This window comes from Nyctereutes procyonoides, unplaced genomic scaffold (genome assembly GCF_905146905.1).
Source record: "Nyctereutes procyonoides isolate TBG_1078 unplaced genomic scaffold, NYPRO_anot_genome, whole genome shotgun sequence".
Classification (NCBI taxonomy): Eukaryota; Metazoa; Chordata; class Mammalia; order Carnivora; family Canidae; genus Nyctereutes; species Nyctereutes procyonoides.
Window position 1 is genome coordinate 9,090,557 of NW_026575140.1, and position 13,177 is coordinate 9,103,733.

The 13,177-nt window shown below is 44.5% G+C and overlaps 1 protein-coding gene across 6 annotated transcripts in view; it reads left to right on the plus strand.

Moving 5' to 3' along the window:
- WWP2 (WW domain containing E3 ubiquitin protein ligase 2) overlaps nt 1–13,177 on the plus strand; it is a 144,771-nt gene that overhangs the window by 52,882 nt on the left and 78,712 nt on the right. For all 6 annotated transcript variants that reach the window (XM_055305425.1, XM_055305419.1, XM_055305424.1 and 3 more), the window contains one exon: nt 12,466–12,603. In XM_055305425.1, the coding sequence (XP_055161400.1) occupies nt 12,466–12,603 (138 nt within the window). The remainder of the gene's footprint in view (nt 1–12,465; nt 12,604–13,177) is intronic.

Here is a 13,177-nt window from a genome sequence, read left to right on the forward strand (position 1 = left end):
GAATGTACCCTTCACGGGGCAGGCATTGTTTGGTTTTCGTTCACTCTTGGGCATCCCCTCACCCCTGTGCCTAGAACACATGATGCTAATACTTATGAATAAAATAGATATAACATATCATATACACTTAATTAGATTAGTGAGGACGCACATCTTTTGCGGCCAGCGTGTGGCTCACCTCTAAGGCAGCGGTAGGGCCGGGGTAGTACTGAGCGCCTGCTCTGGGGGGGCATCAGGCCGAAACCACCCCCAGCCTCCAAATGCAAGCCTTTGTTTCATTTTGCCCCGGCCTGCTTGCAGTTACATCAGTGACTACTGTTTTCTTGATTGGCACCAGATGCCAGGCATTGGGCTTTAAAACCGTCTTTAATAGTCTCTGAAAAGCGCTCTGTGTGTTGCTTTCCATCATCTGCACCTCAGGCAGATATGGCCAAGCCAGAACCTCAAGGAATTCCCGAAGAAGCCAAAAGCGAGCCCTCCCCCAACCCCACGTCCCCAGCTTCTCAAAGTTACAGCCGGGGCCCAGTTCGTGGCTTTGGTGTCAGTGGAGAGCTGTTCGAAAGAAAGGTCCTTTTAGCCAGAAGTCTCAAAAGTAAACACACAGGCCCCTGCAATGAATGTTAAAACAGACCTGCTCTCTGTGTCACCAGCAGAGAGGTTGCCTTGTGAAACCTCACTTGAAGAAAGAAGAAAAGCTTTCTGTCAGGAATCCCTTCCCCGGTACGTGGCCGCCTCAGCGTAGCCCGGGTTCACTGCTGCCTCTGGAGTGTTCCATAAGCCTATCGGTTTTGGAAGTCACTCACCTCCTGGGAGCATGTATTGAGCAGAGTGGTTCTGCCCCTCGAAATGTGAATGCCATTTGAGGCTGCTCCCCCCTTCTTTTTCCAGAGGTCTCTTGTGACCTTTGGCATTTTAGTCTGTAGTGAGTTCAAGCCTCTCCCCCTGCGCCCCCCCCCCCGCCATTTTGTTTCATTCCTTTTTAGATGTAAGGATTTCTCAGTGTTGGAGTGGAGTGTTGTATGAGGGGAAATCTGCCCTCGAGGACATTTTCTTAGGATTGTGAGACCTGCCTGGAGCAGGGGTAGGAAGAGGTCACATAGTAAAGTTTTACCTTCAGCTCTGGGCTGGATGCTAGAGGCGCAGCTGTGAGCAAGGCACTGTCTTGAAATTTAGGATCTAGAGAGAAAGTGGACAGACGTTAAGCAGGTCAGTGATGCACACTAGTCCAGTGGTGACAGACATGATGGCCGGATGTGCTGGGACTGTTTGGGGAGTTCACCTATCCTGAGGTTGGGGGTGTCAAGGAATGCCAAGGGAGTGACTCCAGGACTCGGATGAGAAGGGATGCCTAGGCCAGCAGGAGAAAAACCTTCCAGGGTGAGGGAATGAGGTGGAAGCTTTGAGGCAGTCAGGTCACACAGAGATGGCCCTTGAGGCCAGCCAGGCCTGGTGACTGGCAGCTGCTCAAGATTACAACCAAAAAAAAAAAAAAAAAAAAAATGGCAGGGAGGAGGCACTGGAGCAGCACTGGCCAATAGAAATCTAATGTGGGCCACATATGTAATTTTTAATTTTTTAAAAAAGATTTTATTTATTTATTCATGATAGACATAGAGAGAGAGAGAGAGGCAGAGACATAGGCAGAGGGAGAAGCAGGCTCCATGCCGGGAGCCCGACACAGGACTGGATCCTGGGATTCGATCCTGGGATTCCAGGATCGTGCCCCGGGCCAAAGGCAGGTATTAAACTGCTGAGCCACCCAGGAATCCCCTGTAATTTAAATTTTTCTAGTAGCCACATTATAAAAAAAGTAAAAACAAAAACAGGTGAAAATCTAAAAATATATTTTTAGTCTAATATATCCCAAATATAATTTTAATAGATAATCAATATGAAGAAAACTATTATTGAAATTTTCTTTTTAAAAAGATTTAATTAATTTATTCATGAGACACAGAGAGAGAGGCAGAGACACAGGCAGAGGGAGAAGCAGGCTCCATGCAGGGATCCCAATGTGGGGCTCCATCCCGGGACCCCGAGATCATGCCCTGAGCCAAAGGCAGACACTCAACCTCTGAGCCACCCAGGTGTCCCTAAAGTGAATAAATATAAATAAAGAGCACGAGTGAGGGGCAGAGGCAGAGGGAGAAGTTGAAGGAGACTCCCTGCTGATCAGGGAGCCTAATGTGGGCTCCATCCCAGGACCCTGGGACCATGACCTGAACCAAAGGCAGATGCTTAACTGACTGAGCCACCCAGGTGCCCCGAATTACAATTTAAAAATGGTAATTTTTAAAAAGCAGTTTTTTACAAAGGAGATTTTTGTGTGTCTGGGTGTGTGTGAAATGATTACAAGTTAACATTCCATCACCTCAAGCAGATTTAAAAAGAAAAGAGGAAAATGTGTTTTTCTCCTTGTGATGAGACCGTTTAGGGTTTACTCTTAGTAACTTTCAAATAGATCAGTGTTCACTGTAGTCACTATGTTGTGCATTACATCCCGGTCCTTATTTATTTTAGAACTGGAAGTTTATAACTGCTAGCTTTTTAAAAGCAGAATCTTAACTGTGAAAGTTCTCTTCTAGCTGGCCCTCTACATTTTGTATTTAAAGACCATTGAAAAGGAGGTTTGTTCACTGAAAGCCTACCCCTGCCATATTTATAAACATGGCTTTGATCCTGTGCCACCTGGAGAGGTGGTGTGCTTGCTGAGGTTCCCTGAGAGCACAGAGAATGGATGAGCTATTAAGGTGGCTCTGGTCTAGAAATCTAGGAATTGAGTTAATGGGTGATGGGGACTTTCCTTCTCTTTGGGGATGAGGAGCTCTAATGACAAGGCAGCAGTAACTCATATGGACTCGTTTATTCTGAAGACCTAACTTTCCTAGATCTCTATTTATGCCCACTGAATCACTTAAGAAATTAAAAAAATATGCTACAGCTTGACAAACAGTGAGATTTACCAAGACAAATGAGGCCTTTTGTATCTAGTGTTACAAGGACCTTCAGTTGGTTCAAGAGAGACTTTGTCTCTAATGTACCTTATTCGATGGATGACTGTGATGAATAGCCAGTTCTGGAAAGGGTAGGCCTGTGCACTTTTTTTTTTCCTTGTAAGTAAAGAAGAATGTCTGGTCGTGCATGGGCTTTGGCTTTGGCCTGAATCAAGAGAAATACAGGTGATCCTGATTGACAGGTCTGTCATGTACTGAAATGAGGATGCGTGTGCCTAATCCCTCCTCCCTCTTTCCTCTGGTAGGAGAGGAGCTGTCCCTCTTCCTCCTATCTAAGGGTGGACTCTCCAGCCTTTCAGGAATCCTTTCTGATTTTCCTGCTGCCTCTCTATTCTCTGTCTTGCAAGTTCATCTTCCTCTGTTTGACTGTTAACTGCATTTCCTACCATTCCATCTTCTGTGATCGCAGTCTCAGCCATACCTCCTCTTTAGGCATAACCACTATTTACCAGTGACCTGTAGATTGGAATCTTCAGTCTGGATCTCTCCTCTGAGCTCCATGCCCACATACCTATTTTCCTGCTGTCTCTAGTGGATATGTCAGAAACATGTCCAAATCTGAATTCATTGCCTCTTTCCCAGACTTGATCCTCTTCCATTGTTGCATATTTCAATGTGTAGATCCACCATTTGTCCAGTTAAGGAAGTTAGAAACCCAGGAGTCATCTTTGCTACCTCTACCCCTCTTGCCTATTTACTTTGCTAACCTATTTTCAGGTTCTCTTGGTTTTTACCTTTGCAAATTTGCCCACCCCCTTCATCTCCACCTCTGCTGCCCTGGTCTTTTCCTTTGGCCTCCTATTTGCTCTGCCTGTATCTATCATTCCTTCTCTCCAGTCTTTTCCACACTGCAGACAAAATTATTTTTGAAATCACAAGGCTGATTTTGTCACACCTTGGTTAAAAACCCTTTAGTACTGTGTTGCTGCTTTTTGGCTAGAAAGGACCTTTTGAACGTGGCAGGCCCGCAAGACGCTGAGATGGATGGCCACCACCTGGATCTCCTTCCCCATTTGGATCACATTCCATTCTGGTCCCACTCATCTCTGTTCAGTTTCCTGAATGCATTTGTGCCACAGGGCCTTTGCACATGGTATTTCCTCTGCCTGAATTGGTCTTCCTCCACACTGCACCCCACATTTCAAAATGCTGACACTTCAGAGCACAGTTATCATTTCTTTAGGAAACTTTTTCTGATGCATTGAGGAAGCCAGCTATCCAGGGCTCATGGGATCAGAGATGTCTTATATGAAATCTGTTAAAATGGTTGCAGTTTTACATTTCTTCATGAGCTTATTTAGTTCTGCCTCTCTCAGGTGACTTGTGAGGTTCCTAAATGCAGAGACATAGTCCATTTTAATTCTTCATGATAACACAGCCTCTTGCCCAGTGTCAGAGAGATAGTGGATGCTCAGAAAATGTTTCTTGAATGAATAAACAAAAAAGAAAGAAGGAAAATAAAAGTTTGCAAACTGGCTTTGTAAAATGAAGCTATTTTCATTTTTAGAGGAGTTCATGTAAACCCCAGTAGACCAAACTTGGATGTAGGGACCTTGGGGGACTCCTAGCAGCAGCATACAGAAGAGGCTTCAAGACCAAAGTAGACTCTTCCTTGCACTCTCTGTTGTAGGAAAACCCTGCCAAATCATCACTGATGGGGGCCAAGGGGAGGTGGGGTGAAGCTGAGTCAACACTGGTACCCCAACAAGAATTCCAGTGTTTATAATCCTATGGTAGCTTGCTAGAAAAGACTTTCTCTTATTAGGCTCTGGCTAAGTTTGGAAGCCAAAGCGACATCGTAACAGTAAATCCTGGAAGCCTCTGGCTTCCTTTACTGCAAAGGGAACGTGAAAGAGTGTTCTCTTTAAACCTGGGTTACACTCCAGCCTGTGTGTGTCTGAGTTACAGAGAGCTGGGGAATGGAAAAGAGACTATTTACTCTCTGCCCTTCTGGAATTTCCTCTGGTTCCGTTCCTCTGTGCACCAGTGTTTCACAGCTATGTGTAGAATGAACACTGACCTGTTAATGAATGCCCTGCTTATTTTCACTTTCTTTTGATGGGCCTATGGGATTGAGGGCAGGGGGAGGCAGGAAGAAGGTTTGTTTGTTCCACTGAGCAGCTCTGCTAAGGCCAAATCAATCACATCTTCATTGGGGCTTCCTAGACGCTTGACCCAAGAGTACTTAGTCTCCCTTAAAAGTATCCTACTTTTGTGTCCTGTTTTATTTTTCTCAAGTTTCCATGTAAATCTTTACATTTGTGCTCTGAGTGAGGAAGAAAAAGAAAAATCCAAGATCTCTCTCTCTCTCTCTCTCTCTTTTTTTTTAAGTAGCTCCATGTCTAGCACGGAACCCAATGTGGTGGTCAGTCTTACAACCCTGAGATCAAGACCTGAGCTCAAATCAATAGTCGAACGTTTAACTGACTGAGCCAACCAGGCATCCTGAGATCTTTCCTTTTAAAAGATGTGTGTACACGCAGATGCATTTTCGTGGTGTGAGAGCAGGAGAGGCAGTGATGATAGAGATTCTAAAGTAGAAATTCTTTCACACACTGCAGTGAAGCTGTCCAGGCAGGAGTTCTGGATTTCATAACTGAATCCTGTTAATAGTGGCAGAGTTTGGCAGTTCTGGTTTACATCGTTTTCTCTTTTGTTGGAATAAGCAAGGCAACTTCCATGCCCTATTTATCTATACTTATTAGTACCATATGCAAAAAAATATTTTAAAAAGCCCAAGACAAGAAAGGGAAAAAGTAACTCTTAGAAAAATATTACTCATCTTTATTGCAAGTAACCGCTCTTCCCGATAGGAAATTATTAACCTGAAGCCACTTGTGAATCTGAGGCTTTGAATTAAGGAAAAAAATAAGAGTAGGCATAATTCCTGAAGCAGCTCGATTGTATATCCCCTACCTTTTTGTATTTAAACTGTATCTGTAATATTGAATTCTTATAAGTTTTTTAGTTGGGTTGGGTCACTGTTTGTGCCTTAGGTATGCTGGCTGGGGGAAAAAAAAAGCTAGTATAGAAAATGTCATGCATATGTGAAAGTGGAAAGAATAGTACATGAGCCCCTATGTGCCTGTCACCAGCTCCATAGGCACCCATGAAAGGCCATTCCTGTTTGATCTTACTTCTTACCTTTATCCCCCTAAATACTGGGCTATTATTATTATTATTATTTATTTATTTATTTGAGAGAGCGCCTGCAAGCTGAGGAAGGGCAGAGGGTGAGGGAGAGAGAATCTCAGGCAGACTCCCCGCTGAGACCAGAGCCCGATGCAGGGCTCGATCTCATCACCCAGAGATCACGGCCTGAGCCAAAACTAAGAGTCGGACACTTAACTGACTGAGCCACCCAGGGATTCCCTGGGTTATTTTTGCTTAAAGCCCAGGTAAATTTATCCACAGACATTTTAGTAGATAGCTCTAAAAGATAAGGGCTCGCCTAACTATAATACCAGTTTCATACCTGAAAAGCCTACTGGTAGTTATTTAAATATCATCAAACATTTAGCGGGTTTTACATTTCCCCAGTTGTCTTACAAAGTTTCTACCATCAGTTTGTTCGAATCTGATACATACTCTTCCTGAACGGATACATTCTCCTTCCTCTATTTACCTCCTGCAGTTCATTGTTGCAGAAACGGGACAGTTTGTCCTGTGGTTTCTCATCTTTTGGATCTTGCTGTTTGTGTCCCTAAAGCGTGTTTTGACATGTCCTCTGTCCCTCTGTGTTTCCTGTAAACTTAGAGGTAGATCAAGAGGCTTGATCTGATCAGGTTCTTTACTTTCCTCTTTGATGCTGTGTGTGGGCCTCAGGAGGCACCTAAATGTCTACTGGTCTCTCTTGGTATGACAGCTTTTGAAGGGTTCTCCTGGCATGGCCCTTGAGATTTCCTAAATTCTCTTCCCCTAGATTCTAATATTCAGCTCAGCTGCTGTCTGTTGACCTTTATAACGTGGCATTACAAGGTATGGGTAACCAGGTGGTATTTAGAACAGAATAGAGGGGCAGTCCCATAACCAAAGTACAGTTGCTGATTGCTGGAGTTAGTGTGAGCTCAGGCCTTTGGCTTTCTCAGAGAGCTGAGGTCTCTTGCCAGTGGAATATTTTCATTATATATGTTCCGTTTGGTGTAATTGAATCAGACTTCCTCCAGCCATGTTCTAAGTTGGCGCTTCTTGCAGTACCTGCCTATCATCTGCCCAGAGCTTTGATCCCGAGAGACTGGTGGACCCGTGTGTTTGGGGAGTCATGAGTCTTTCCTAACACATGCTAGGGAGGAGGCCAAGGTAGACTCTTCCGTAAGCACTGTTTCTGGAAGACTTTGTCATCGTGTTGGCCCAAGCCACCATCTGCTCCTGCCTGGAATATTGCACTGACTTCCTACGGGTCTCCTCCATTTCAGCCCTTGCTCCTCCCACAGCCAGAGTGATTGCACTATAGTGCTAGTCCTGTCCCTTCCTTGCTCATAACCCCCTAAACTCCAGAGACCTTGCAGGAGCTCCCAGGCTTTCCTTATGGGCTCTGGTTACATACTGACTGCCCTCATCTCCTGCTCCTGTCTTCGCTCAGCTATTCCAGGCATGCCAGCCTCCCTCCCATTCCTCAGACATGCTAGGCAAGCCCTCCGTAGGGCCTCTGTGCTTCTTCTTCTCTCTGCCTTGAATATTCTTCCTCCAAAGACCTACATGAAGGACCTTCCCCTGACCCATCCTTCTTTCAGACTCTGCTCAGTTGTCACCTTCCGCAGATCCTCCTCCCACCTCTAGCGCTCACCATCCATCCGCTTTCCTCGGTTCATTCGTTTCTCTTGCACTTGCCACCTTCTAACAGATTATGCAATTTTCAATAATTGCTTATTGTCTTTTTCCACCAACTAGAATAGAGACACCTAGGCACAGGCTGTTAAATCTCAGTGACTCGACTAGTAGGTGCTTGCTGCGCATACGTGACCGGCATGACCACAGGTAGAGGAGGGGGGGCGACGAGGCTGAAAGTAACTGATGTGCTTCTGTGGTGAAATCTGACTCTGGTTGTGGAAATCGACTTACTCTGCCCTTTTTTCCAACAGTTTTTTGGTGTTTGAGCAATGCCCCAAAAGGCAATAGGAAGACATGCTGCAAGAGAAAGGCCCTTTGTGGAGGCGTCAGTGTGGCTGTCGTGAAACCCGAGGGCCCCAGAGGCAAAGTGGCTAATGCTGCTATTTATAGCTAAGATTCCAGTGTATGTTTTCCAGCCACACTTACTCCTTTCAGCCTCCCCTGTATGTTAAAGTCTGTCACTCAATTAGCTAATGGTTTCTTTAGTCCCATTATGCATTGTAGGGCTCCCCTGGCTCAGGTATTTTTTTCAGAGAGAATAATGGGGTGTTCTGTTCTCAGAGGTTTAATTTTTTAATAGCCTTGCCATTTAAAAAAAAGCCATTTTCCTACTTTTCATTATGAAATTTTCGAACATACAAGAGAATGGAAAGAGTAATACAATGAGCACCCAAATGCCCTCCACCTACACCCAACACTTGTTACCATTTTGCTGCGTTTGTTTTATCTGTATGTGTGAGCTTGTGGGCATGTACATCTTTTCCTGACCCATTTGAAGGTAAATTGCAGATATTGTGACATTTCCTTCCTAAAAGTTTCAGCCTTTTCTCCTATAAAACCATTGAGAATAATTGTAGATATCATCATAATCTTTTTGCATCTCCCAAGAATAAGAACATTCATATGTAAAACCATAGGTTCTTATTGAACCTAAGAAAATTAACAGTCATTTCAGACATTTACTATCCAATCTGGATGTAAAATTTCTCCACTTGCCCCAAGGATATATTTTTTAAAGATTCTATTTATTTATTTTAGAGAGAAAGAGAAAGATGGAGAGGGACAGAAGAAGAGAGTGAGAGAGTCTTAAGCAAACTCTGTGCAGAGCATGGAACCCAACACTGGGCTCGATCTCTTGACCTTGAGATCACAACCCAAGCTGAAACCAAGGGTCGAATGCTCAGCCAACTGTGCCACCTAAGAGTGTTTTTTCAAACTAATGTTTAGTAAAATGCTGCATGGCATTTGGTGGTTATATTTCTTCAAATCTAGAGGAGTCTCCTTTTGCCCTGCTTTTTTAAGAAAAGAAATCTATTTCATGATATTGTCTTTTTGAAGAGTCCAGGACAGTTACTGTATAGATATCCCATATTCTGGATTTGTCTGATTGCTTCCTCATAGTACCAATTGAATTTGTTTCTCTGTCCCCTTGTTTCACATAAATTGGGAAGGAGATTTAGCAGCTTACTTGGATTCAGGCTAAATGCTTTTAGCCAAAAGATCTTTAAGAGTGATGTTGTGTATTTCATGCTGCGTCACACCAAGAAGTGTGTCAGATTGTCTTGCTCTTAGGAATGCTTCATTTGATCACTTGGTTATGATGGTGATGGCCAGAGGTCTCTCTGACTCTTTTTTTAGTAAATAGAACAATGGAGGAATTACAGTCTCAAAAGTTTTGTTTAAAGAGGAAAGATGTTCCTCCTTGCTGGCTTTCTTTGAAGGAACAGTGTATCTTAAGGCATTGCAAGGTAACTCCTGAGCTAATAGGTATGACTACAATAATGACTCTATTGGACATGATTAATGGGTAGAGAGAAGAGCGAAGTTTGAATCTTGAGATGAGACCATGTAGAGAAAAATTCAAGTTATGCCTGTGGCTTCTGTCAGAGGACCATGGCAGTGTGACTCTCAAGAGTTTGAAATTAGCAACAAAAGGCCTGGGGCTCCCCTATCTTCCCCTCGAACATTATCCTCCCTCCAGAAAGGAGGGAAAGCCATGCTCACACTCCATTTGTAAAATAATAGTCTTTGAGACACTGAGAATGGAATCAAGGAACCTTTCTGGAATGTTCACCTCAGCACATTTCTGAGTCCAGAAGGCAGAGGGTCTTTAGGAAATGTCCTAGAAACAAGATGAGAAGACAGTTTGTCCTTGGGATAGTTAGGTAGCCCACCTTAGAAGACTTTTTGGAGTTTGTTGCTGCAACCCAGAAAAGGCTCCAGTAGGTTAAGAGAAGTGCAACCTTGCAATGAACAAGTTAGTGCAAGAGAAATCAGGACTCTTCAGCTTAAAAAACAGGAAAGTCAACAGGGAGACTGTCGACTGATAATAAAAACGACAGGTTATTAGGAGCCCACTGGGTGCTGCTTCATTCTTTACAAGCGCCCCCTGAAAAATACGCTCTTACTGCTCCTTTTTTCCAGTTGGGGAGACTGAGGCTCATGCTAAGTAATTTGCGTAATGCTGTAGCTACCAGGTAGTAGAACTGACATTTGAACCCAGTCTTCCTGGGTGGCACCCATCCTGAACCTCTGTGCTGTACTACCTGCTGGAGACTTATGCCCTGGATCTCAACATAATGCAGGAGGGAGACACCCCTTGACTTTCCTTTTAATAATAATAAATATTTATTATCTCCTGGTTTCAGTGGGTCAGGATTTCTGAGTGGTTTAGCTAAGAAATCCGGCCTGGGATCTCTCATGAGGTTGTCGTCCATACAGTGGCTGGACCACAGTCTTCTGAAGGCTAGACTGGGGCTAGAGGCTCTCCTTCCTAGGTGCCTTATTTGCATGGCTGGCAAGAGGTGCTGGTTGTGTAGGACTGAAGGCCTCAGTTCTTTCCTGACTGCTAGACTTTTGAAGGACCTCATTTTCAGATTACAAGCATTATTTTATAGAAATATTTGGAGCTTACCAAGCCCTTGAGTGAAACTGGCTGAAAATAGCAACAGACTCAGAAGGATTTGGAGAGATCCGTTACAGGCGAGGGAAAATGAGGGAAGGTAGGGATGCTTAGGAGAACTTGAGCACCTAAAGGATGACTGGTTTCCACATTATTGTAGTAGATCCTTGAACTGATCCAGACTTTTCCTAAGTTCTTAAAGGATGGTGTCTGGATCTTAAATTTGGAGCAGGCTTTTTCAGTTGGGGGAGGTCGTTTCTAGAAGGTACTTAAAGAGAGACTTATTTATGCATACGCTGCCTTGTTCTAGAAAACCAGTGAGGTAGTTTGTAATAATACACTAGCAGCTAAGAGATAGAATAAAGTGGTGGTTTAATGGGTGGTGGGTGGGGAGGGAGGTTGGAATATGTGGTGCTCTCCTAGCCTGGCTTTGTAAGATGTGGGAAGGCATGGAACAACTGCATGCCTTGTGGAAATCCTCATAAACGCTGCTCTCTCTTGGTCATTACTGAGTGACCCTGAACTGCAGGTTTTAGCTCCTGAGCAGTAACCGGGTGGAAGCTGTTCCCTGTGGCCAGGCTTGGTGGTGGGGGCGTTGGGGGCATGTGCTCAACAGTTTCCAGCCCATGGAGGGTTTAGGGCTTCTGCCTCGTGTCAGTTTGTTTTATTTTTCTGCTGTGGTTTCCTGACTCTTCTTGCTCGCCCACAGGACTGACTGCCGGTGCTCCAGGGGCCGGGTGACTCCGAGGTGCCTTCTCACCTCTGTCCCAGAGCCACTTGTCGACCACTTGATCTCCTTTGGGACTCACCCAGGGCCCTGTGACTATCGTGGGCTGACTTACCTTTACTGAACTGTTATCGCTTAAAACTTTCCCCTTATTTCAAAGCGAAACATCTTCAGAAGTGAAAATTGAGAACAATATTTTTTAATATGGTGAATCTGAGAAGAAGCCCCTGTAATCCTTCATCTAGAGATGACTCCTGATGACATTTCCTCAGGTTCTCCTGACCTGTTTCTCTTCTTTTTGCCACCATTCTTTATATGGACAGGGGGTTTGCTGCTTTTAACTGCTTCTTCCGTGTGCCATCAATATCTCTGGGCCTGTCTTTTCTCTTTTCTTTTCTTTTCTTTCTTCTTTTCTTTTCTTTTCTTTCTTTCTCTTCTCTTCTCTTTCTCTTCTCTTCTCTTCTCTTCTCTTCTCTTCTCTTCTCTTCTCTTCTCTTTTCTTTTCTTTTCTTTTCAAGATTTTATTTACTTATTCATGAGAGACACACAGAGAGGCAGAGACACAGGCAGAGGGAGAAGCAGGCTCCATGCAGGGAGCCCGATGTGGGACGCGATCCTGGAATCACGCCCTGAGCCGAAGGCAGATGCTCGACTGCTGAGCCACCCAGGTGTCCCTATCTCTGGGCATTTTCACAGTCTTGCAAGTATAAGCAAACAAATCAGTCATGTAGAAATTGTGTAGCTAACCTAAAGATATAAAATGTTTAGAAAAACAAGAGTATAGCCTTTCCCACCAGTCTGACACAGCAATGATGACAATTTCGACCTGCTCCTTCCCATTCTTTCTTTCCATGCCACAAGACAGATTTGAAGCTGTAGAAAAATGTTGCCAGGGATGCCAGAGTAGGTTAAATGAGGGCTTCTAATTTACAGAATCTGAACTTGGGGTGCATTTGCTTTAGTCCATTGCTGTTGCTTTTCGTGTTCAACAGTGGAGAACACGCAGCTGACCCTGAACCTGCAGACGGAGAACAAAGGCGGTGTTGTCTCAGGCGGTGAGCTGACAATTTTCCTGGACGGGCCAACTGTTGATCTGGGAAGCGTGCCTAATGGCAGCGCCGTGACAGACGGTGAGTGCCGCCCTGCTCCCCAGGGCTGTGCTGGGACCGGGTGGGGCAGGACTGGGCGGGGGTAAGAGGAGGTGCCCAGGGCTTGGTTCTCTACCAGGTACCTGGGTTTGGGTACCACTCAGCCAGTCCTGGCCCATCGCTAGCCCTGATTCCTCTTGGCCATCTTAGCATGATCAAAACTGTGACAGGATTTCTTAAGGACAACCTTCTGATAAAGGACCAAAATAAATGTCGAGTCTTCCTAAGTGTGTTGTTTGCTTTGAGGGCAGAGAAAATATCTTTTCATCCCACATGGACTCGGGAAAATAAAATGTCTTTATTATATGTTACTTGGGCCCATGTTTCTTCCCAATATAGTTAAACTTCCTGGGGAACTTGAGGGTGTTTTTTAGAAGACGGCATTGGTTGGGAAAGGAGACCATGTGTCTTAGAGATTCACACTAGCAAAATACAGGCAGAAGCAGGGAAATTGGAGTATCTCCCGCTCTGTCCTGAATGAGGGCAGTTTGTTTCTTTTGATCTAGTTTGAAATTAGTCACCTTTGGATCTAGCAGGAAATTATTTCATGAAGTCT